Below are 26,977 nucleotides of genomic sequence, written 5' to 3' on the forward strand. Positions count from 1 at the left end.
AAAAAAAGAGAGAGAGAAAAAAAGAAAAACAACCAACACTAAAATTATTGACCAAAAAAGATAACAAAGACACCATGTCACTTAGTTTATTACTTCTCCAGAGTGGCTGAGCAATCTTTAAGGCAGTTCTTTTAAATTTCCTGCTAATCAGGAGTATTCAAACATTTGAAATTTGCTTTTTTGTTGCAGTTAACATTTCCTCTTAGCCCTTTTATTATATCTAAAAGCAGGAAAGAAGCACATCTTTGTAATGATATGATACATGTCCCATATGATGGACATCCTGTAGAAAGTGGTAGTTCCTGTTTTATCTTCCATTGTAAACTGAGTCACAAACTTGCTTAATTTCGACTACATGTATAACTTGGGGGAAGGAAGAAAGGAGGGAAGCCCAAAACATGTAAAACCATATATTTCAACTTACACTTACTAGTAAATAAACTTAAATTATCATAACACAACTCTTGCTATTATAATACCATTATTTCTATTGTGAGAGCCGAAGTAATTAATCTACGTATTTATGATTTAGACAAGGCTATGATTAGTTTTCTGTCACAGGATGTGATAAACGTGTGCTGTTATGACTATGTTTTATTTACTAATATTGTCCTAAGAAGTGCTGAAAACTTCCTGCTGAAGAAGCTGAACAGAGAAATCCATGAAGATATCTTTCATTTTCCATGACAGTGAATGATGTTTCCATATATAAACATAATAATAGAGTCATTACACATGCACTCATATTATCATCACTGCTGTGCATTCAGTGTTATTCAAAACAAGGCAGGAAGCCAAATTTTCCTAGTTTTCATTTGGATTTAAATTGTATTTGTAATAAAGAGATTTTCACTCAATCTAAATGCAGTTTCATCCTGGTTCAACAAACCTCCCCATTTCTTTTTTTATTATTATTATTTTTCTTTTATTCTAGGTCACTCAGTCCTGACACAAGTGAAATTTTCCTCTGGTGGAGATAACAGCAATACTACTCAATGAACTATAACAAGGGCTCTAAATGCATCTCCTGTAGCATGCCACAGTGATTTGCAAAAGTGAGAATAAATCAAAGCAGTGAAGAGATGCCATGTTGAGCCAGAAGCTAAATGTTGCATTTTGTTGCATGAGGCTAGGGGTAGAACAGATCCTGTTTTTCTGGCAGCACGATATCTTTGTACTTGTTACGTCCAATCCAACCCCATTAAAACAATCATTCAGAATCTGCAGGAAATTGTCACCTCTTTCTTTCATGCAATGGCAGCTGGTATTGGTGCCTACACACATTTCTCATTTCCTTCAAGATTTTCAACACACACAAAAAAAGAAACTTAATTTATATTAAAAAATGTGTCAGCTTACCCTGAGGCTCAGCACGGGCACCAGGGAAAAAAATGAAAGATAAATGCCTCTAGGTGAACTGGCAGAGGCTCTAATTCTCCACTCACTCTACTGCTACACAGTATGCATCGCATTAATCATTTCATATAGGCAGGCATTTAAGAAAACTTCAGCAATTTAAAATAAAGATGCCTTACCCTAAACTTAATAATAATAAGACTGTATCAAGCTCAGTTCACACATACTATATATCCTAATAGAAGAGATGTAGAATAATATTGTAATCCTCTGTGACGCAATTTTTATTGTTTCTTTTGCCTATACAGCCATGTCCCCTCTTGTGGGCATTTCCCGTGTGTGTATGTGTACATATATAATGTTGTCATTTGTCTTATTCAACTGCTGACATACATAGGATGTTTTCTACCTTCCACTTTTCTTGTGTGGCTGGAGAAATGCATTACATGATCCTAGTGAACTCCATTATGCCTCATTCTGACTTGAGTATAGATTCTCTAACTTCTGTGCTGGGGGAGTGAGGTAAGGAAATACATTTCTTGTTTTTCTAGCTTACATAAGTCATGAATTTTTTAATATTGTCTCCTCCCAATTCTAAAATAATTTGGTGCTCTACATGCTTAACTGTGCTGAATTGTAGAGTCATAGAATTACCAAGGTTGAAAAAGACCTCCAAGATCATCCAGAATAACTGTCTACCTGTCATGAATATTTCCCCACTAAACCATGTCCCTTAGTACCACATCTACACATTTCTTGAACACATCCAGGGAGAGTGTCTCCACCATCTCCCTGGGCAGCCTGTGAGGAGAGTTTTGAAATGGGAAAAACGGGTGAGAGCAGCTGACCAATAGCCAAGTGAGGAATCGCAGACAACAAGCAAAGTGTGTGAGACAGTGTTAACAGGCGCAATACAGGGCAGAAGCAAACCCATCCCCTGAGATAGTATGGTAGTACATATGGCTGTGTAGCTGCAATGGATGGCTGCAGGCTTTTTGAGAAAGACAGGCTGCTGTGGTGAGGTGGAAAGTTGCCCTTTATGAGTGAGAATGGCAGGAATACATGTAGCCCTGCATAGGGTTAGATGGGTGGATGAGAAGCCAATTGTGAGCTGATCAAGATTAGTAGGCAAAAGTGTTTAAAGGTCCATTTAAGACAGGCACTCTGCAGGACTTCACACATATGAACCAGGAATGACACAAAAAGAAAACACCAGAAAACCAAAGTGCACAAGAAGTGAAAGAAGGAAGGGACACATGACCCAGGACCACGTGACCTCCAGAGGTCCCTTTCCACGCCAGCCAATCTGTGATGCCTGTGATTCTATAACTTTCTGCAGTCCTTACTTCAGTGCTCATGAAGCAGCGTAGCATTTAAAGGACATGTGAAACTTTTTTCCACAGTTCCAGTTATCTCTCTCAGGACATGCATTTGCTGAGTGCCAAAATTTCTGCAATCTCCTTAACCTTCAGAAAATATTAGCTTATGGTATGCACTGCCAGTACTGCTGCAGAAACAGCATGTTTAAATGTTGCCTGCTTTGGTAGGTCAAAAGGAATTCATTGAAAAGTGTGTATTTAAACAGTATTGCTATGACACAAAAGGTGATGTGGATGTGTGCGCAGTTGGAGGCTAGAAGTGCAAGATCAGAACGCCAGGAAGGAAAATGCTTTGAATGGCTGGGCATGATTTAAACAGCAGGAATGATAGTATTGCCTGCAGTAGTAGTTTGATCACACACAACAGTGAGGTACAGTTCTTCATTTCCTTTTTTCTCTTGCCTTTTTCTTCAAAGTTTAGTGATTTGTATGTGTTTTCAAACAGATGTGGTTGGATTCACTGCATCACTGACTGAGCAATAAGAAATTGGCCCTTCAGTTCTTTGAAGGAAATGCTAAGGATTGTTCCAATTCTTTAGTTGGCCTAGGTTGGTATTTTTCCACTAAAGTCAGTGTTGCTGCTTCAGTTTACAGCTAAATGGCACAGAATGGATAGAGTACAGAAGAATGTGAAGAAAAAGGTATAACTTGGTAATACCTATTAGAGAGTTGAGAAGTACAATCTAGAAACTTTCTTCATTGTAGTGAAAATGAACTCCTCTTGGATCAACTGTTGAATATAAGCTGCACATCTTTTGAAGGGTCTTAGAGAGATTCTTGGGTCCACAGAAGAATACTCCAATACTATTGCTGTAATCACAATAACAACAAAAAAAAACCTCCATAAAAACAGTAAAATGGATAAACTGCAACTTTTGACAGCCTCGAGCTTTGTATCAGTTGAAATGACTCTTTTGAAATGATTTTTTGAGAAATACACTTGAAGAAATTTGTGTTATCATCACAAAGTACTACAGTATAATTATTGTAACACTGCAGTGTTTATTATGTCATATTGATTTATTTATTTGGATCGCTGTATTAGAGGTCACAAATTATTTTAAATCATTGTTCTTTGGTTTTGATTGTCATACTCTTTTTATTGAGAAAAGCAAACATCTGTTTGGGCTGGAAATTTAGAATGCTTTTTCTCCTGATGAGTTAATACTCTCTTTCCCTAAAAATGCATAAATCTCTCAGCTATTTCTGAGTCATTGTTTTGCGGCTGTTGCATATTTCTTTGGTTGGATATTTCTGCTTTTCTTTCTTTGTAGCATTTATTTATTTATTTATTTGTGTATTTATTTATTTATTTTAATACTTTTCTGTCTGTGGACAATTTTTTAAGTGGCAGATTTAAACAAAAATTGTAAACAGTTCTCATAAAACAACAAGAACACGACTAATGTAACAACTAGTTTTGTTGATAAGTGCACAAGTGTGTTACAAAGAACTGGAAACATGATTCCTTGATGGAGAGTGCTTTAAAGAACTGGCTTATAAGTATACAGCACATATTATTTTGAAACATATATATGTGGAAACAGATATGCACACGTGCTGTGCTACTGGGGGAAGCTGAATCTACTTAGACACAACGTAAGTGATAAGTGAGTGTGATTTTCAAAAGGTTTTGCTCCATTAAAGGAGTGGCTGTAGATCTGATTTTGGTACCAAAGCCATAGTCCTCAAAAGTAGTACCCATATAGCTCCAGTTCTCGACTACATTAGGTTCAACTTGCAGTGGTATACTCCTGCTAATCTGCAAAAGACTCCGTTGTACAATGGGAAACTTGGTGGACTTAGATGTAGGAACTCAAAATATAGGTGGTGCATACAAGCTAATTGTTCTATCACACAGTATAAACTCTTGAGCCTTCTGTAACTCAGAGCAAGGAAAGGTAGGATACTTTTTGTGATTCAGTGTACACAAGGAGTGCAGCATTTTCTTTAAGAGGTCAAAATTGACAAGTAATGCATACATCTATGTTCAGAAGCAAATACGGATTTTTCTGCCACTTAGCACTGGCTTTCTAAGGAAATATCACAAGATCCAGTGTGGAAAGTTAATAGCTATCTCCTTCCCCGAGCATCAGAAAAACAGACTTTTGTCAGCTGTTCTTAAAAAAAGTAACAAAATGATTATGTTTCAACTATAACTTTAAAAGCTCTGTTTTTACAGCAGAACCTGTACAAAAGGTCTTTCAAAAATCATGTTTTCTACCCTTGGCCTCTTTCTATTTTTAATCTTTCCTTATTTCCTGATTGTATTTATTTTGACCTCTATCAAATAGTTTTTCTATTACTGTTATTTTTGCAATTTTATGGTATTCTTGTAGCTTACTATATTCTCTTTGATCTCCTCCCTTTCAGCTTTTTCTTGAGTCTTTTTCATCTTTAAAAAAAGTTTTCTTTCTTCTTTTTCTTTTTGTATCTCTGTCTCTCAAGTGCAAGCCTTTATTTTGCTTTAGCAGGTAAATGTTTGGAAATCATAAAGAGTCCCAAGGATTCTGGAATCTTCTACCACCGAACACAAAATATTTCACATTCTTGCTTCAAAGGCTTTTAGGAACAAAGAAGCTTTTCTCAGGCCACTAGTGAATCCACCAAGTTCAAATGAACTGTCTTTGCCAGAAGAGATGAACTAATAACAGAACAGCATAGTCTTGCAAGAGTAGCCAAATATGTTCAGTGAAAAAACATATCCTTGACATCATAAGAAAAAAATCACAGTTTATCTCTTTAATAACCATCTTCAAGGGAAATTAATGCTACTTTGTCCTTTGTGCAGAACAGTAATTGGATTGTGTGTTTCAATTATATCTGGACAAAGGCCAGGATATTGAAATACTTCTAAATATTAGATTTTCTTGTCCAAAAATTAGATTTTATTGGCATTCTCTTTCCGAGATTTCTTCATTAAAAGCTTCATTAAGCATAAATCTTCTTTCCACACAGCAAAAAAACTAAATTATTTTAAAAGGGTCATTTAGAAAGGTTTGCCCTCCCCTCCTCCCACTGTTTATGCTGAGAGACGAGTTACCTAACAAGGTTAGAAGCCAACCTGCCTTACCTAGGATGGTTTTCAGCTAGCTGCTTGAACTCATTGTCCCAGTTTGGCCTTCCATAAAAGGTCTTCTGCCTCAAACCAGTAATTACATCCATCTTCTCATCATAATGCAGGGCTATGTGAGTAGCCTAAAGGCAAATTTGCAAGGTAATAATTTTAAAATCAACAACGAATATTCAAAGTAATAGGAGAAAGCAATAGCACTGCTTCTCAGTGAAAGACAGAAGTATTAATAAAGAAAACTATAATTATCAAAAGACAGTGAGGAAAGAGAGGAGGATAGTAGTGCAGAAATACAAAAGAAGTAAAAAGCTGCCTGTGACCTCAAAGGAATTCAGCTTCTTGAGACTAAATGTTTGATATGAGTAGGGATCAAATACCTGATTTTAGTACCTGGGCCTACTTTGATCTGAGAAGTAGCCACTGCAAAATTGTGCTCTCCCTCCACAGCCCTAGGTTGCTCCAGGAGCAGGAACAGCACCAATGTAGGTGGGCAAGCAGCATAGCTCTAAGATTTCTCCTGAATCACATAAGGAACAGCACAGGATAATAAGGCAGTGCTCACAGGACAAAAGGGTGTGAAGGGAAGGAGGTAACTTGATGGAGCACATGAGTGAAGAGACTCAGCCATCTCAGCAAGAACAGTTTTCTGCCTAAGTGACTTTTGGCCTGATATTTGCTGAAGGGGGAGGCGAAATGTTGACAGCTGCATACACAAAAAACATAAAATATAATATAGTAAATAATAATAATAATAACAATAATAATAAAATGTTCTGATGTTTTATAGTTCAGTGCAAAAAAATGCAAGAATCTGTTTAAAGAAAGTTCCAAAGACATATGGACAAAATGTCCTTTCACAAGATTCCAGAGGCTCTCTGCTCTTTTGTTTTTTTGGAACACCTGCTAGCCAGGGCTACACAAGACAACATATTGGACTGGAAGGATCACCAGCTTGTTTTCTTTGTTCCTGTTTTTCTAAATGTGAGAGGGAAACAGCCTGGTGTCTTTATATTTACAGTTCTTTGTCTCTCTGCTTCATCCATCATTCATTCAGCTATTCCTGGTCCTTATGTTACCATACTGGAAAAGCAAGGTACGTTAACTCAGACTAATAAGAGTTTCATTATTACCTGACTTTCATCCCAGCCAGTAAGAAATATGTGATAACTTAGGAAATCATTTTTCCCTTTTTCAATCATTTTTGTTTCCAAAAGGAACAGAAGATCAGCAAACCACTCAAATGTGGATGGATCTCGGCAAATCCAGTAAAAATAAACCTGTCAGATAAAAATAAAGAGATTTAGAAAGAAGAAAACTGTCAATGAAATTTCCTAATGATTAGCACAAGTCATTAAACACATTGTGTACAACTCTCCACTATGAATAGTAACACATAGTAACACATCTTTTCAGTGATATAGAGGTTCTATCATTCACAAAATTTTATTTTCATCTTCAAGATTGAGAATTCATGTGTTAGCAAAGATAGGCAGTGTACAAGTTTCCTATTTTCCCCTGCCAGTACTTCTTAATTTAACATAGAATACCTAGTCCTGCATTTCTTGCAAATAACTTGATTATCCTTTGGAACTTTGTATTGATTTTCAGTTATAATGAAAAGGGAATTTCAATTTCATTTAGCACTGAAGCAAGGAATTGTTGTTCTGTTTGCCACAGGTTAACAGTAGATGTAGTCAAAAGATATTAGTTACATACTTCAAGTCAAAAACTGTATAAAAAAGCCTAGAGAACATACCTAGTTGCTTTTGTAAAGAATGTTTGGTTTAAATTGGAGTTCATAACTTCTAGAAAAAAACATTAAGCTGTAATTTTAAAGTTGCCAAGGAGGTCTAATGAACTACTGTCCCATGATGTAGTTTTGTATTGGTTAAATTTTTGTCTATGAAAAATTTAAATAGTTTTTCTCATCCATACTTCTCTAGCTTCATCTTCCACATGGTGGATATTTTTTTAATGTTGTATGTTGGAGTGGAGAATCTATTATTAAAGCTTTGTTCCCCAGACAAAAATTAGAAGCTGGAATCAAGTTGTCCTATAATCTTCTCTTTGGCATACCAAACATTCCTGGAATCTGTTACTAAGAAGCTAATTTTTCCATTCCTTAATAATTTCTGTGGCTTTTTTTTCTGTACATTCCTTTATTGCACTAACAGTCACAAACAAAGCAGAGTGTTTCTTATTTATTGGAAACCTAGTATAGGGAAATGCTTGCATAGGAAATCGTATCTTTCAAACCAGATGATCAGTTGCCGTTCATATGAGTATGAGTCTTTCTATTTCAAGAGTTCTTGCCATGTCAACTTCAGCTGGATCAGATGAGACTCCCCCAAACCCATATTCTGTTCAGTACTTATATTCAAGTGGGCCAGGAACATTTATGACCTCTCCAGAAAATGTGTAATCTATTGTGGTCAATTATCTTAACTGCATATAAAGTATCTTTTAATTAATTAACAATATATGGTGTCTGGAGTCTGCTAGGCACTACTGTGATGCTCAGATGCACCACAATTACAAGAAAAATTTGATTATCATTCTTATTACTCAGGTTCTATAGCTTTTGCTATGCAATCCATCATTCTTTTTATTTGATCAGAGGGTACCAGACATTCAAACATCCAGTATCCTAAGCACAGATGCACACAGGGAAAACCATCTGGAAGCAATGTAAGTTCTCCAATTCAAGAGTTTTTTGCATATATCTCCAAGGTTATTATGTCCTTCTAAGAAATCTGAGGTCCAATCTTGTGAAAAAACATGGTTTACATATACTGAGTAGAGAATCTGTGAAGCCTAACTTGAAGATCTAAAAGTTCTTCCCTCTCATGTACACTTCCACTATGGGTTTAAGGACAATAAAACTAATGTAAAGTTTTTCTTTGGGGAAATGAATGCTTCTCCATCTGGAGGCTGAGCAGCATGACTGAATGTAAGATGTTGTATGCGTCTTTATGTTATCATGGCAAAAGGAAAAGGCAAAAACAATGTGGAAAATTGCTAAACAAGCATATGTAGCATAGAGAAATTTAGGAAGCAGGAATAGTGTTGGAAAAAGCTCTTGTTTCCCTGTGTGTTTCTTTGCTAAGGACACAATGACTGACTACTGTCAGTTATCTCATCAGCTCATAGAAAATTAGCCTCTGTGGGCAATGTAATTTTGAGTGTAATTATTTAAATAGTGCCTCTAAAGGGATACTTCACAAGCATGAAGGAAGCTTAAAAATACACAGTTCCAGATGATAAAGGAATGACATGGAGGTCAGCTATAAAACTATAATGAAGGGATGGTTGACACTATTTTTATTGTAACCATGATTTTATATTGTTGCAAAATCCCTTAACTTCCTTCAACTCCTCTCTATTTGTGCTCACCAGGCTTCTCTGCCTTTTATTATACCTCAATATAAAAGGTAATCTTTAAGGTCTGTCCACAAGGAAAAATCATTCTGGGGAGTTCTGAAAATTTGGAAATTGTAGCCCATTTCCATAGAATCAATGAGACAAAGATTCATATTAGATGCGTCAGAAGTGCAAAAATTGGAAAAGAAACCAGAAAGTTTTAAGGATATTTCCCAAAGTTTCTATAAACCAACTTGCCAGACTTTTGGTAAGGTGCTGGAAGAAAAATGTGGTAAAACTATGCTTCACTGGAGATTTGTTGAGAGAGCATAACAGTGATTGAGATGTTTCTTAGATCTGAATATGCTATATGAGTGCATCTGTCATTTCTGTAGGAAATATAAACGAAGTATGAACCTAGGAGGAAAAGATACAGCAGTCACGGTTAAGCAAGATATCTACAGTCCAGAAATAGGATTGTCTGCAGAACTTTAGTATGAATCATCTTAGTTGTTTGCTTTTTCCCATTCTATTTCAATGTTTTACTTAAAAAATCGCTTTGCCGGGGGATTGCTCCTGATTTACAATAGCATAGGTTAGGATGAAAAAGCCAGCCTGCTAACTTCATACCATTTTATTTTTGTGATTAACAACAGCGTTATTTAAATTAGCAGAAATATATAATTTGTAGCCTTAATATTTATTTAGTTTTTTGTGTTCAAATCTTAAAGTCCCTGCTCGTCCAACATCTTTAGCACCTTGGAAATGAGGCCACTGAGTGCTGTCAGTCTGTATCACACTGTGGCTGTAGATTTGTAGTGAGAAACGTCTTCCCCCAGCCTCTACTTGATCGTCTTATTTCTAAAGTATTTTTAGCAGTTCATTCTAAAGAAATATGTATATAGCACTTGTGTGTGGAAAGGAGGCACATGCTCCTAAAGGAATAATTAATTGTGTTCAGGGTAGCAACTGGGAGCATGTAGGCAGAGCTGAGCACCAAGCACATTCAGGGAAGGAGAAAGAAAAGCTAGCTGATGAGCTGATGACCGTGGTCCTGAAAATGGAGAACTATTTTCTAAAATAGATTATGGAGCTTGAAGAAGTGATTTTAGCTGATTACAAACCTAGCTGTCACCGTAGCAGCCAGTTCGACTGAACTAGGTCAAGCTGCCTCTAGCACAGTCCCCTTGAGAAAGGGTATCACTTTTTTGAAGCAGCAGAAATTCCTTAAATTCATCGCTGGTGCAGTTCTGCTGAAGCTGTATCCATTGCACTGCCTCTAAGGTTTTCATGTTAGCAGTAGAGAACATTAGCTAATGAAGAAAGATTGTCATTCTAAGAAGTATTTTTGACCATGATTATAATCTTAGAAAGAAAAGAGAGAGTGAATTAGGCTGGCCTATGGATAAAAGGTCTCCTCTTATCTTAGATCAATAAGGACTTCTAGTATAATAAGCTAAAATAAATGCTGTTTATGAAGGAGTCTTCCTTTCTTTACACTGACTACTTATGGCAAAGCTCAGCATATAACATGTATAATTAAAATACAATAAACACACAATAAAATTCATCCTCATTAAAATTGTACAATAAAGCTAGCATCAGTGCATTTCTACAATTAAACAATTATTCTGAATCTAGTATTTTTTTATTGTAAGCCCAATAATATTAACTGACTGTGCATTTACTTAGAATACTTAAAAATCTGCTTCAGATTTATGTTTCATTAGTCTCTACCCACCCTACCCACATCAACTACATTCATCAGCCTGATGGCTTACCCAAGTAAACTGTCTTAAATTTTCCAAGTGCTCTTTTCACAAATTGAGTTAGATGCAGTATTGCTATTAATCAGATCTGTAATGCAGGGGCTTGAATTGTTGCTTATTTCTACAGTACTCTACTCCCTTGCAATATGTACATATTTATCATTTATTTTCCCCTATTCTGAATTTTGTACAGCAGACAAGAGCTCTCATACTTCTTTCCTGTAAGTTGAAAGACTATACTTTGTAAATCATTTTCTACATTGCAGAAAGTCTTTAGTAATTACCTGTTGATGATCATCTGTCTGTTTCCCTCTGCTCTGAAGACAGAAGGGAGCTATGACTCTGAACAAAGCCATTTTTCACCAATAAGGTGTAAAAGGCAATGAGGTCAGGGCTGCCCAGAGAGGCACCCTCATCCCTGGCTCTTGCTCAACTGCAAAAGCCTCCTGCACTTGCAGCTGGACACCTCCCTGCAAAACCTCTCCTGCTCCTGAATATGCTATGCTTCTCATGGGCTGTAGCAAACCAAAAAAGTTCAGTGATCTCACTCTGCCACGTGAATTCATCCAGAGGGCCACTACAGCTAAAGCACAGCAATGACAGCAGAGGCACGTAGAACATGGCATAGGATTTGGAGTTACAGTGGCAGCTTGTGGCCTTTCACATATATATAGGAAAAGGCTCAAATTCTTACTCTTAAATTTGAAGCAAGAAACTAAACTGCTCAAAGATATCTCAGATTGCATTTGACAGCTAAGATAGGCCAGCTTTTCAGGCCTTTAATCCAAAATATTTTGCTGAGAAACCTATGGTCTGGGGCGGACCTCAAAGTGGAAGGTTACCTCAGACAGGGATGGTAGGTCTAAAGAAAATGGATGAGGTTAAGTAGTTGGACAGTTGTTGAACTTACTGCCAAAATATGCCGTGGTTGCCAAAGATCTACATGGGTTTAAAAAGCAATTAGACAAGGTCATGGAAAAAAAATCTATTAAGGGTTATTAAACAGAACAAGGCAGCTCTTGTATCAAGACATTACTGTACTTGCTCAAAGGCAGAAGAGTGTCCATTAAAGAAGTTTCGCTATATGATTTTTCTGTCTGATGTCTCCCATGATTTTTCTCATGGTGCTCATAAGCAGACAATATTGAATAAAGGATATTGGGCTAGTTGGGTCTTTGGTGAGACTCTTTGTAATGTCCTTATTTTCAGTAAAATAGAAAGTGCACATTTGCTAATAACCGCATATGATGAACCAGTAGAATTTTATTGATTTCAACAATAATTGGTCCAAAAAAACATATAAGTAATATGAAGAAAAGATCATTTTGTGCATAACTAAAGTCAGAAGAAACTTTCAGCAGCAGTTCCCTTCTTAATCACAAAAAAAAAAAAAGATAGAGAAATGAAGTCTCTAAGGCTATTTAATTGTGAAGAATCAATCAGATAAATGTGCATTCCTTTCAGTTTGCTGGTTTTTCGTTTTTTTTTTTTTTAAATTATACAGCTGCAGACATCATGGAAGCTATGAGCATTTATAATTCAACTGTATATAGGCAACACTAAGAAATATTAGTTCAATAAGCGTAATGATAGCTATACTCAAATCAAAACTAAGTTGTTAAAAAAAAAAAATATCCACAAACTTTTATTTATTTCCTTAGTAGACATTTCTATGGTACTCAGCAGAAAGAGAGCGCTGAATACTTTGTGGGAGATTAAACTATTTGTAATTATAGTACAAGTGGAAGATTTTAACCAAGGGGAAAAAAATGTTGAGCTACCATGAGATTAATCGCTCTCACTAAGATGACCACTAAATTTTTTAAGGAACGCTGTGAACTTCCCCAGTACCTTTCATCTAGGCTTTCAAAATACTTTACAAACACCAGTGTAGCTAAGCCTCATAACACCTCTGAAAAATAAGCATCACTATTCCCACCGCACCAATGAGGGAACCAAGATATAGATAAAGGACATACAGAAATCATTATACTTTTGTATTTCACATGAATTCAAGAAAACCAAACTCTATAGCAGAAAGCTCTGGAAGAATGCACCATGCTTTTCCTTGTAGGCACATTTGCCCAAGATTCTCTCGCAGCTATAAATCCTGAGGTATACTATACACTCAGTGTGCAGTTAAATTCACATCTTTTCCCCTTAAGATAACAACAGCAATGATAATAATAATGTTTTTACATGCACATATAAATAACATATATAATGCACATATATAACAAGCATATGCTCGTAGAACTCCTTCCAGTAGAATGATCATTCTGATACAACGCAAACATTTGCAAGTACACTTCTTTTTACATCTAGCTCATATTTTCATTTTTATTTCCCTCATTTCCCTCTTTTCTCAGTGTTTTTTTCTGCCTCAAAAATCCCCCCTGGCAATCTGAACCTGTCCTCAGTTACTGAAATCCCAGATGCTTTCATAGTGGCAGCTTGTCATTAAGAAGCTAGTTTTAACACTTTTTTATTTAAAAAGATCAGCCCCTTGGTCCTGCAATCAGCTCCATATGTACTGACCCTCTCAGATATCTGTCCTTAAATGCGTGATGCTGAGCAATTTCTGATTCAGCTTTAATGTTGGAAAACCAACTAAAGGAAGCTGAAAGAAAAGGTCTGCAACATATCAGTAGCCATGACGGATAGAGAAGAACATGCTTAAAGCTTTTTTTTTTTTTTTTGTTATCTTCTTATCCCTCGCCCTGCCTCACTGAGTATCTCTCCTTCACCTGTCCTCCCTCAGTAGTGCCTCATCCATCCTTAGCAGAAGATGTATAACAGGTGAGTACATCAAGAGTATGTTAGCTTCATTGGTGCCATCCATTCCTTACAGCTTCCAATGTATTCTTTTTGAGAAAATAATTAAAGTGGTTTGCAGGCAGAAATATACATCTTGATATATGAATCTCATTCAGATCTTAAATGCCTTTTTTCATTCCTTCAGATCTGCAGGGTGAGAAAAGCAGCTGATGGGTGCTGAAAGCAGCATTCTGGGTCAAGACTGGTATCCCAAGGGCCTGCATGAGACCTACACCTGGGCATAGAGCAGCATTGCCCTCAGTGCTCTCTGAGATGACCTCACAGGATTCATTTTGTAGGAGAGGGGACAGTTTATCTTTGAGCTCTGTCTATGTGTCTACATATGAGAGTTATTATGTATTTGTCTCCAAGTACGATTATGATTCTTCAGCTTTTACTAAAACTAATGCAACTTGGGCTGCCTTATTCCTCAGGAAATAACAGGGAAATTGGGAAAACCTGCCACAGAACAGTTCCTGAGGCAGCTGGAGAGTGATTGAGTGCATCTGATGGCAAGATAAAGCACTCGAGTGAGTCTCCAACTCTGAATTGTCTCTGCAACCTGGCAAAATAGATTTATTTGTGGAACTTTTTAATAGAGTGATAAACTTTCCCACTTACCTTCTGCAGCACCAATACTGTGTGAGGATTGCAGCACTTGTACCAAATGGATTTTAAAATAGAGGCAAATGGCGTGACTCCTATCCCGGCTGCAATGCACACACTCACTCCATAGCGAAAAACATCTGTGGTTGCAGATCCATATGGTCCATCCACAACCAATCTACAGCAACAAAACATTTAGTCAAGAATCAGCAACATATAAAGCAGTAGAAAGGTTAAAAATTTGTTGGGCTACATGTTTTGAAAACAGAACTTCTGTTAAAATAAAAGAACTCTGTGACTAAGCTGGCACAGGAATAACCCATGCAAACACATTTAATTTTCATTGGGTGTCACTTAATAGCAAAGCAACTGTTTTTCTCTGAAACAAGAGAACAAGAACACCCATGTGGGTTTGGGGCCTGGCCATCTATTTAAGCATGCAATTGCAATTTTCTGGCTTTCTGAAATGTGATTAGTCATATAATTGCATGTCCAAATTTAGCTGTGGAATTTGCATATTTAATTACAAATTACTGAAAAGCATCCTGTTTTAGAGCTTTATTTTCTGCATTGTATATATCAAAGTAAAGACAAACTGATTATATTAATTAATTTGAAAAGTTCTCCATAAAAGAGAAAGCAAGAAAAAGGTAGGCATATGCAAGGAAACTAGTATTTTCTCAGCTCTTGCAGAACAATCAGTATTTCAGAAATATATTTTTGGCAGTAATACTGTACTTAGTATCTGACACAGAGGAGAAGTTGTAAAGAAAAACATTTGTTTATATTGCTAGCCTTTATAATCAATATTACTGATGCTAAAGCATTCATTTTGAACAACATTAGAGATGAAAAAGATCATTAAATAATCAGATTAATTCCATTACCACGTGGAATATAAATACATGCTGTGCTTTGGAGTGCTCTGTCCAGTCTATCTTTAGATAGTATAAGTGCTTCAGAAGACTGTTTTGTTATCCATCAGCAAGTGCAGGAAAAAAAGTATTTTTCTCCTTTCAGATTTCTGTTGTTTTGTGCTTTTCTTCTTTTGCACCAATGATCTTAAAAGTTCAGTTTCAATAGTATGAAAAAATATCCAGACATAGAAACAATTAAGTGTTTTAACAGGAAAGGAAAGGAAAATCACTAAACAATGGTATAAACAAATATATGGACACAATGGATCTGAAAACCAATTGTTGCTTTCCCAAAATGTGCCTCAAATAGCAAACATTTTCTCTTTCATTTGTACTTGTCACATGGCTCATTTTAATTTCTGCAAGTGTGATGTAGCAAATGAAACAACAACTCAGAGATAACTTTTGAAAATCTGGTCTCAAACAAAAACAAAATAAACTATTTTTAGAATATATCCTTAGACAAATTATTGTCCAGCCCTGTCCTTTTTGTGCACTCAGAATTAAGAGCATACATGTAAAGAGTCAAAGAACTACTTTAAAATAAATGTTCTACATAGATCAGTGTGGTCTTGGTATCAATTCTCATTGTTAGTTGACTGAGAAGAAATAGATCTTGAAAGAATTTCAAGAGATTATTTAATCTGTCTGCATGCTATAAAACAAGATCAACTACATTTAATTAATTCCTTACAAATATTTGTCTAGTCCATCTATTCGTAAATCATCAGATGACAGAGATCCCATCATTGGTTTGAATGCATTTCTGTGCCACAGCTATAGAAATTAGCCTAATGCAAAGACTCAGAGAAAGCAAGGAAAGAGAAAGAAAGCTATACAACCCATTCATTTGATCTAGAAAAGGTGCAGGAATGTAGGAAGGTAGTTAAATAGTGACCAAAAAAAAAAACAAACCAACAACAACAAACAAAATACTGCATTTTAATATGCCAAAAGAGGATTCAAAAATAGAGATATAGACTATTCCTAGATATGCTTTGGATTACCTGTCTGTTTAAGATAGATGCATATTTTATTTTGATCTTCCTTTATTAATTGCAATATGCATATTTTATTTTTAGAACCTTACCTTATTATTCAGTTGCTATACAACTTCCATCTTTTGCTTGGTTTCTGCTAAATGTTATTTTTGAATTACAGCCACCAGTTTGTTGTTTATCTTTATATACTCAAAGCTGTGAAAAAGACTTGTTTTTTCTTTATTGCTAGCTTAACTATTGAAAGATTCTTTTTATTATGTTGCAAGAAATCAACTCAGTTATGGCATTAGGCAGACTAACAAAATTATAAAAAAGAGTCTTTATATATGACATTGCTGTTTATTTCAGTTTTGCATTGTGGCCAGCAACATTTGATGATGGTTTCCTCTTTCTCCCTCTTTACTCTGGATGTCAGTCATTGTGGGTCATTTTTGCTCCTATTCTACTGAAACAGCAAAATTCTCTTTCCAGCTGCCTTTTACAAAGGCACAGCTTTCATTTCTAATTCTTATTAACTGACGTAAAGCAAGAACTGCACATTTTCTTCTCTGCCTCCGCAGTCTGGTACGCCTCTGAAGCTTGATGGTGTTCATAAGCTTTTTAGAGGAATGTTCTTTAGCATCCAAGTACCACTAAATTACATAAAATAGTTTTACCTTTTGCTATTTGGTTTCACTAGAACCACCTCATCAAAAGCAATTTTCTGAGGTAGAAATAGCTCCTTCAGTGTTAAGTCCTAAGCATTCCACTGTAATAGAAATGATCCTGTACTGGACTGTTTCCTGTGCTGAAAATCCCCCCTATGACCACAAGTTTCTAAATGGTTTGAATCTATCTGGTTTAGAGCCAGATATTCAGCAGATGTAAGTCTGAATGGCTGTATTAACTTCAGCTGAGCCCTTCTGACTTTCAACAATGAAAGATCAACATTTTGCTTGGATTAAGATGTCACAAGATAGAACTTGAGTGCTGATAACCTTTATGTATTAGGACTGAGTTGAGGGAGACTGATGAAAAGAAGTGAGGCTCAGGCAGAGGCCTCTGTAGCCACAAATTATTTGAGTAACCCGAAGGGATAAATTGAGCATTTGGGTGGTACATGATGGGTGCTGTCAGAAAGGAAACGTTCAGAAAAATAGCTAGCAAATAGTTTTTAGTGTTGTTTTAATTCAGTTTGCAATTATCCGTATATCAAAAGTGATGTCTACAGATACAGATGGCAGAGATGTAAATAATAATATGTATGTGCGTACATATATATAGACTTGGACTTGGATTATTCATTGGGTTTTCATGATTGCCACTGGCCTAAGTTCCTGACTGATTTTATTTGTAGGGGTTTTGTTTTGTTTTTATTTTAGCATAATGGCATATTTCTGAACCTTGGACTATGATCTATGATCTGTGCCACAAAGAACAGTCACAAAATTAATTAAAATGTTAAAATTTATTTTTAAATGTAAAATTAACTCTTTAAAATGTACTGTTTGATATTCAAACCTTGGTAACATCCACAACTCCTTGAAAGCTTTCTCCTCTGCTCCAAAAGCCTTGAAGAGGGCTGCAGTCCAGTCCCCAGCTACCCTGATGTGAACACTGAAGAAGTCTTCCTCAGGAGCTGAGGTGAGGGTGAAGGGGTGCCACTCCAATGGTGAGATTGATGAGCACTGCAGAAAGATATACTGACCCGCTTCCATTTTAAAGCCATGCTTCTTCATGTGAAGCTCTAGGACTCCAGAGGAATGTGTCACCACCTGAAATATAGTAAAAGGTTTTACTTAATTTTCTGTGAGAAGAATAACCATTTTCATTGAACTGCTGATGACTTATTAATCATCTGTACTTGAGCTTAAGTTAATTAAAATTGGGATGCACAGTCATGTTTAAGTATCTATAGATAATTATCTAAACTTTATACTGTAGTGCTGTTGCTGTCCGATAATTTGAGAGTATATACATTGTATAATACCTGGCAGCTCTCTTTATGAGTCGTAAGATGCAAAGTGAAGTCTTTAGCAAATCAATGTTTTGTCAACTTTTTCCTAATATGGAAGCTTTTGCAAAAGACTTTGCAGGGATCTCCTGGAAAGAGACTAGCAGAAGGCCATGAAAATAATAAATGGCCTGGAGTACCCCTCTTATGAGGAAAGGCTGAGCATCCTCAGTTTGTTCAGCCTTGAGAAGACTAAGAGGTGCTCTTATTAATTTTTATAAATATCTTAAATGTGCAAGTAAAGGGGACATGGCTAACCTCTTTTCAGCAGTCTGTGGGGACAGGACAAGGGGACGTGGCCATGAACTTGAGCACAGGAAGTTCTGCACTGATGTGTGAAGGAAATTCTTCACAGTGAGGGTGACAGAGAACTGGAACAGGCTGCTCAGGGAGGCTGTGGAATCTCCTTCTCTGGAGATATTCAAGACCCGCCTGGATGCCTACCTGTGCAGCTGTTGGAGCCTGCTTTGCAGAGTGGCTGGGCTTGATGATCTCTAGAGGTCCTTTCCAGCCCCCACAGTTCTGTGATTCTGTGGCACCCAATGCAAAATTGGTCCTTGACAGAATGGAATATTTTTCCAGTTTTACTCACATGTAGCACAACTAACTTGTATGTATGTATAGGATTACTATTGATTTGGCAAGATGAAACAGGCTTGGTGGAGTTCAATCCTAGCATACTTTTATTAAGAGGTAATCTCAGCTTAGCAGGCAGTTTTGTGTCGCGCATGGCATACTGAGATGCTAAGATCGCAGTCACCCTGTGAAATCAGCAGCATAATTTACCCTGCATGCTTTTCCCTCACATAAGATAAGCCTCCTTCTGATCATTGGCTTGATACGCATGGACTTCGCTTCTCCAACAGCCCCAATTCACTCTGCTGTGAATTAAACAGATCCTTAGCACACAAAGATATTTACAACTGGGACAAATTTGTCAGACTTGTGCTGGTATCAATGACATTTTGACTATTTGTGCTGCCTGATAATAAAGCCCTTAATCTCCTTGGAAGCCTTCAGATTTGATAGTAAAAACCATATCCTGATGAAGTTGAGGGCCTCTGTGCCATTTACTCCAGTCTAAGTTGCATTTAAGTTCTGCAAAAAGAAATGGTGTCTGTGCAGAGGTGTGTGCTGTGATGGTGGAGCTTTGTGAGTCTGGTAGTTCATTAATCAAATTTGGTCCCATATGGAATATTCTTATGGACTTGCTATCGGAACAAATGCAAAACTAAAATCAATACCTGGCTGAAACCATAGTAGTGATGGAAGAACAGTTGAATCTGGAGGTGAAAAATAAGATCATAATGTGGAGTGGATGTCTATAAGAGGGGAAAAGTAACGCAGTGGCATCACTTTCTTTTTACGCAAACATGCAACTGTGCTACATACCTTAGTAATGACTACCTCCTGTTGAAATCTCCAGAATCTAACAATTCTTTCACAGATATACAGCACCACAGGACTCACAACCCATTTCCAAGCCTGTAGAAAGTTTAATATTAAAAAAGAATATTTTTTTCAACTTCAACAAAATTATGTTGCATTCACTGTTTAAATCTGAAGTTAGCGTAAAATGTAAGTATTTGCTTTCTCTTTTGTGATTTTTTTTTTTTTTCCATTTGTCTTTCTCACAAGAGTATTTCTGTTGCAATTCTGAAGCAATTCTAATGTTCTCATGGAATGGACATATGGGACTCTGTCACAGACACAGTCCAAAAGCATTGCTAATATCCATCTGTATTCCGGCCAAGAAGAGTCCCTTAATATCCATTCTTACTATGAAGCAAAAGGATTAATCTGTTTAGGAGTTAATTATAAACATAATTGGACCTGAAGACATATAGATGCATATTATAATATCACCCATCATAGGCTTACTTACTCTTTTTTTCTCTTCAAAATCTAGAATAATCCAGATGGGTCAGATAGGAGTGTATCGTATTGTCAGCTGTGAGTTTTTTGAAATTACATGTGAAAACATTAAATCTCAAATATTCAATTAGAGAAATGGGATATAATTCTATTTAATCCATTAGCTAGCTCTTACTTTAAGTGTTGCAGAGGATTGTTCTACTTGTTGTGGACCACCAGAACAGTACAAAGTTCTTGGCTATTCAGGCTATTTAAGAATATTAGCATAGTACAGAGATGTACTATGGCAATAGCTTAGGTAATTAGATGTAATTGAATCTTTGGAATAACAGATAAATGAAGTAGGTGCTTTTTATGTGTTTTGTTTTTCCCTTCTTTTTTTTTTTTTTCCCTACGAGATACAGTTTTATTGCAGTACAATGCATTTTAGCCATCTGAGGACTCTTCAGTGATGTGCCTATCAAGAGTAACTTTACTTATTGAAACATTGACTTTTCCCCATAAGCTGAGTAACAGGGAATATAAAGTATCTTTTATGAGAAGCAAGCTGTAAAATTATGTGGCTTCCTTAGAAAGTGATAAGAAGATGGAGCAGCAATTTCCCAAGTTTAAGTCTTGAAAATTAAATTTAAAAAAGTCATGATTTAATAATAGGAAGAAACTAGTATAAGCCAGGAGACTCTGAGCTAAAGCAGAAACTCAACACATCGGTTGTCCCCAAATACTACAGGTGTCTCTGCACAGTGGGTAATCTCACACATCTTGAATATATTAGCATACATCAAGGCACAATAATGATGAGACCTGTTTTTCCTCCCTTCCATTTGTGCTACCTGTAAATAAAAGCACGTGACAGGAATGGTAAGGCTACAGTTTCTCTAATGTGACAGCTAAGCTAAGATTTCAAATGTGACACTTCTTCTCTGCAACAGAGCTTTCAATCCAAAATATCTCATGGCTGGTTTGGGACAATGAGGCATCTACCAGGAGGGCTGTGCCACTAGACAACACAGCTCCTGCCATTTGATCAGAGCATCTGTATTCCTGCCCAGGTGGTGTTTCCTCCTCTGATGAGAATGAACTAAGTCAGCACGGTGACGATATGGTAGGCACTATGAGGATAAAAGTTCAGATACACTGGGTGTAAAAGAAATGCTTAAACACCCTCAGTGGGAGGAGATGGGCAAAGACATGAAGGCAGGAAGCAGGTGTAGATGGCTGAGGGGGGACCCATCTGCCTCAGCATACCTGAGGCCAGGAGAGTGTGTGCTCCAGTGCTACATTGCACAATCCCAGCTGCACGTGCACAAGGCTGTCCCTTTGTCCCAATTCTAAATCCTTGTCTTGCTGGTGCTGCCACATCCTCTGAGCCTCTGAATGGATTTTTGCCGATTGAGGCTTGCAGGCATGACACCATTGCACAGCACTCATCCAGCAAAGCCCAGTTCTTACAGACAATTGATGTACCATACGGTATTATCACAATTCATTTAATGTGACTTTGCAAGCATGGCCTTGGGTATGCAGGAAAGTGTGGCAAAGTAGGTTTAACATGGAGAAATGGAAGTTCTCTCCAGTTAGCTTTATGATAATGAATGTCAAGGCATGCTGTTGGAAGCAAGTTTGTGTCTGTATTCACATTGTGCAGCCACCTATTGATTTTTATGGCGACACTGTAGCTGAAATTTTTAGAGAGGCATCATTTTCTCATTAATATTCAGTTTGAGTAGTGGCTAACAATAGTTTAGTTTAAGAAAAATCTATGTCAGCCATTAACAGAGCTGCAAGATACTGAATGCTAATTTTTTTCTCCTTTACATTAAGGTATCTTTTCATAAGCTTTCTCTTTCTGGAAGAAACAACAAAAACTTGCATATGAGCAAGCTAAATCTTGAACTGTAAATGTTAAATGATCTTGTTTAGATGCTAGACATCTGACACACTGTACAAATCTGCTATTTAATTACCCCCTGTGGATTTGCAATCTTGTTGCAGTGAAACCACCCTTCTGTGGCACATTTTTCCTGCCTTTTATAATTTATTGTTTCAAATTCTCTCCGTTTTACCTAACTTAAGACATCAAGGCTGGATGATAGGAGGTATGTGCCCCAAAGCAAGGACATAATCTTATCTTCGGTTTAGTCCCCCTTAGTAATTAGGCTATTAATATTAAAGCACTATTAGTTAAAATAATAATAATAATTTGCATCTCTATCTCTCCTGTTTCACTGCATTTTCTGTATCTCTACTCTTAAAAATTTTTTACCTAGAGACCATATTTGTGCAGTGAGATGAGCACATCAAGGCTATTGCTGATGCTAAACAATAAAAACAAAATGTAATAAAAAAACAAACCCACAACCGCCAACAAAACACAAAACCCACAAAAAAAGGGAAAAAAGTAACAAAACTCAATTAACCAACCAAAACACAAATAGAGGCCAATTCTGAAATAAAAAGGAGTGCTGATTCTTACTAAAGAATCTTCCAGAAGTATTAACTATCATTATAAACACCAAGCTTTTACAAATATCTCTCCATCTGTATCTGTCTATACAGATTAGGTAGGAGGTAGGGATCAGTGTCTTTTCAGTGCACAGAGGGAGGTCACAGAAGAGAAATGGGCAATTACTCTCAAAACATGACACTGAGTGCCAGTCACTAGCATCATACACTGCAGCCTCCTCACTCCCTATGACAGACACATGGCCTCTCAAGAAAGAATATTAAGCTGAAAGCAGAAGACAAACATCACTCTTACCACAGGTTTGTTACCAGAAAACTGCGGCAAAGGGCACTGAGTGGTTTTCTCCCATTCCAAGTAGTGTTCTTTACAGTAAGTGATGTTGTGAAGCAGCAGACTGTGAGGTGTCTGACCCCGAACTAGCTGACTTAAAACAAAAACATTTGTCAAGAACACACCTCTTTGTAATATCTCTGGACATGTGTATGTTTCGTATTAGTACTTGAATGCAGACATGGAGGCAACTGACATTCAAAAACAGGTTATTTCAAGACTATTCTACTCTACTCTCTTCATGTTTCCTTTATGTTTGCCATGACTTTTCAACCAAGTGCAAGAAATTCATTATAGTATTGGTACACACCAGTGCAAATGAAGAGTGAAAATGAAGCTGTTTCAAAGAAAATGTATGTTCTATTTTCTGTGACAAAATCAGAATGATTTCCAAGTTCTTTGGAGCAGACACACTGACCTCCTCTATATTTGACCATCTGGCACTGTTTAGAAAAACAATAAACTTTAATGGAGACAGACCTTCTCTTTCCTTTGCTGCTTTCTAAATGCATTTTTAAAAGCTGCAAATAAAGTTGGAGGACTGTAATAAGATGTGTGCTTTCTAAACATATTAAATTCTAAGTTCTTTACTTCTGAGATTGTTAAGGATGTGATTTTTCCAAACATATCAGTCTCGACTGCTCAGTTTTAATGTGTTTCAGCTGGTTTTTACTGTGGGTAGAGAAGTAAGATTTTTATGAGAAACGCTGTTTGTTTCACATGATTTCTTTGAATTTTCCCTTCCATTCTCACTTTGACTTTACAACATAAGCCTGTCCTACCTATTTGTCTTACAAGAGACAAGTGCTGCCTTCTTTTATGTGACAGTATCACCAGCTGCCACCAGTTTAGACTGAAGACAGAAAAGAAGGCTTGAGTGAGCTGTTGCTTTTGTGCAGTCACCTGAAAAGGAGGGAGAGATGCGAAGTGGATGAAACCTTGATTTTTGTCTCCTTTTCACAAATGGGGTTGTAGAGATGTATTGGGGCAGCAAGAGCTGCTCTGTGGCAGTGCACTTCCCTCTTGGTGAAAGCACTAGATTCATCTAATCCTACTAGATACTGCTAAATAAGTGTCCCCTCAAGGAGTGTCAATCAGCTGTCTAGGCAGAGGGAGCACACAAACCAAAGACTTCCGAAGGGTTCTTCATAGTTGCTTGAAATTGGATCCTTACAGATTTAAAGGGGAGAATTAAGAAATGTTTTTTAATCAGACCAGGATACAGTTTACAGCATTTATTTGCAGCTGTGCCTCTGAATCTTGGGACTAATCAATTGGGCCAATTTCAGGAGCCCTTCAAGGTCAAACTAAATGTAGCAGGTCTCAAATAACAGAAAAGGAAGTGAGGAAAGTAACAGTATAAAGCATAGTGCCAGCCTGTTATCTGTCTTATGATAACTCCATGCACCTCAAAGGAGTAGGTGTGAACACAATGCAGTGGGCTAAGAAGTTCCCATGTGTCAAAGAACAATGGTCTGTACATACTTCAGAGGCGGTCAACACTATGTGAATGTTTTATGAAACAGATGTAAAAAAGATATTGTGACATGTGTAAAGTATTAGTATAGCTTCAGGCCATGTGTACACCAGGTAGTTGGCAGGAAAAGAGCAAAGCACTTTTCGCTGAGGGCCTAACCCTCTGTGCGCACTTGGGAGTTACCAAAGACTTAGGACTAGGTCTACACTGGTCTCATGAACACAGAGACAAAACTGTTGGTATAGTTTCATCTACAATCACTCTACATTGTACAGTCTAATGTTGTGCAATAATATGAACCAAAACATAGGGAGAAGGATTGTAAGATTTGCCTCAAAATTACACGCCTTATCTGAATTAAAATGAGCATGTATATGCACTGCTAGATGTTCATAGTAACACTTTTGAAGAGGGAAGATAAAGGAAAATTAAGGGAAGTGCATAAGTGTAGGAAGCTTAGCAAGCTTGTACAAACTCTCTTGAAAAAAATGCCTTACAAGAGCTATGAAATTAAGGAGTATTCCTTATTAATTGGAGCCAATAAAAAATTGATCTGTAATGCCCCCAGTTCTCAGAGATGGAAGTTCCTTCAGCCTGAATGTGTTGATTCTGCAAATCATATGATAGGGAGATAGCAGAAGAATGTTTGAAAGAAAAAACAGAAAACACAGAAAAGTCCTTGGAGAAGTGGTATGTACTAATCTCAAAAGATTTTCATTTTGCATCCTGTCTCCAAGCAAAGATTTCAACAGTTTGTTATTATAAAGGCACAGAGTGAAAGATTTGGACTGTGTTTATCTCAGACTGTGTACACGTACCTCGTATAGTTCATGCAGGTACTTACCCTGTACCATGGATTATTAAACCAATAAAGAAAACCACAAAGAGGTGGTGGGTATACCAGAACACCTCATAGCACGACCTTCTGATGAGCTCTGTGGATGAAGTCACGATCAGAACAAAAGCCACAGTTATCATAACTCCTGTTACTCCAGCTATGGTGGTCAGTGCCTCTCCTGTTATGTTCTAGAGTAAACATACATTGTTACTAATATTGTTGTTCATAGTAGCATTTTTACTTTGTTAATAATGTCACTGTGCTTACTATTATATATTAAATCAAATTTTATGTTACATTTTCAGAATAGGAACAAAATCAGAACAAGACTCTTAGGCAAGACAAACCTCAATTTCATTTCACAAAAGCATGGAAAATCATCCACCTGTTCTATTTCTGATTGGGCTTATCCCATACAGATTTATAAATGTTCACTGCCACTTATTTGTTTGAGGAATTGAAAGGAGGGAAATCAGGCAGTCCCAGTAGTACTTTTACCTGTTTATCTTATGTAAAAGCATCTCAGAAGAAAAAAGGAAACAGATGAGAAAGAAGATTAAGCTTACAAATGTAATAACCAAAACAGCTCTACCAATTGTGTTATTCATGGGAGGATGATAAAGTGAGGTGCTAAGTCACTTGGAATGTGTGGGTCTGTTTTGTGCTTATTTTACCTCAAAGATTTTTGCAGTCCTTTAGTGGTGTATAAAAATGGCATACTCTCACTTACCTAAGTAGCATATCTTATTTGCATGTTCCTTACATTTACCTGTACATCACAGGATAATATTTAGTTTTTGAAATACGTGTTTATTTTCACATCTTTACATTAATATTCTGGGCCAGAGCATGTTCCTTCTTGTTCGTGACTCACAGACATCAGCAGAGGTCTGTTACATCTGTCTAAATTCACTAAAATAGACTGAAGTGAGAATGAAGACATATTTTGAACACAACAGTCAGATGCTGATCTCAGTTGTAAAGTGCAAATCATGAAGAACAGCAGTAAGAATCTCACATGCAAGATGAAACTCAAGCTAAATATGCCAGCAGAGTGTAAATAAAGCCTCCACTTGGCCTGCAAAGTGTATATCTCTTTTTTTAGGGCTGATGTTCAGGAAGGAGGAAACAGAGAATGCCTGCTGGATCATGAATTGGTTCTATAGCTACTAGTACAGTAGAAGTAAAATCCACATTGTATTTGTATATTGCACTCATCTGATATGGAAATGCTAGAGGTGATAAAATTCCACAATGTCATTTTTACTGTCACTTTTTACAGTAAAATCATCCTTTCAAATATGCACACTTGACTGCCCACAGCACATTTTCAAATTGGTGCCTGTGAAGAGTGTGCTCAGACCCTTCTACATATTAACAGGATTGATCTAGGTGATATTTTGAACACTTCCACTACACTGTCTAGTTTGAATGTTGAGATGAAACAAGGAGAAATGTCAAAAGCTCTTAGTACATTTCTACTCTAGGGTTACAATGGAATTGAAAAGGAAATCTAAGCTGTTGCTCTCAGAACTTTCTGAAGTTAGAAGCAATCTTCGCTTTGCTTTCCCTCATAATTTATTAATTCTAAGTATAGCTATTGAAACACAAGTGGGAGATAAATATAAATATTAGAGGTTAGAGTATAATCTAGGCTGTAAATCAGCAAGTAATTGTGGGGCATGTTACTATGAGAAATCTGGATAAAATCTCTCACAA

At 36.8% G+C, this 26,977-nt stretch overlaps 1 protein-coding gene across 1 annotated transcript in view; it reads right to left on the minus strand.

Annotated features, from left to right (window-relative positions):
- The window catches only part of NOX3 (NADPH oxidase 3), a 40,646-nt gene that overhangs the window by 1,587 nt on the left and 12,082 nt on the right, over window positions 1-26,977 (minus strand). Inside the window, exons 6-13 of the mRNA XM_003204134.4 lie at window positions 25,265-25,446; window positions 22,908-23,037; window positions 19,664-19,756; window positions 17,779-18,032; window positions 14,376-14,538; window positions 6,939-7,085; window positions 5,809-5,933; window positions 3,394-3,545 (exon numbers count right to left, since the gene is read on the minus strand). Of these exons, the coding sequence (XP_003204182.1) occupies window positions 3,419-3,545; window positions 5,809-5,933; window positions 6,939-7,085; window positions 14,376-14,538; window positions 17,779-18,032; window positions 19,664-19,756; window positions 22,908-23,037; window positions 25,265-25,446 (1,221 nt within the window). The 3' untranslated portion in view covers window positions 3,394-3,418. The remainder of the gene's footprint in view (window positions 1-3,393; window positions 3,546-5,808; window positions 5,934-6,938; window positions 7,086-14,375; window positions 14,539-17,778; window positions 18,033-19,663; window positions 19,757-22,907; window positions 23,038-25,264; window positions 25,447-26,977) is intronic.

The sequence above is a fragment of the Meleagris gallopavo genome, chromosome 2, assembly GCF_000146605.3.
Source record: "Meleagris gallopavo isolate NT-WF06-2002-E0010 breed Aviagen turkey brand Nicholas breeding stock chromosome 2, Turkey_5.1, whole genome shotgun sequence".
Taxonomy (NCBI): domain Eukaryota; kingdom Metazoa; phylum Chordata; class Aves; order Galliformes; family Phasianidae; genus Meleagris; species Meleagris gallopavo.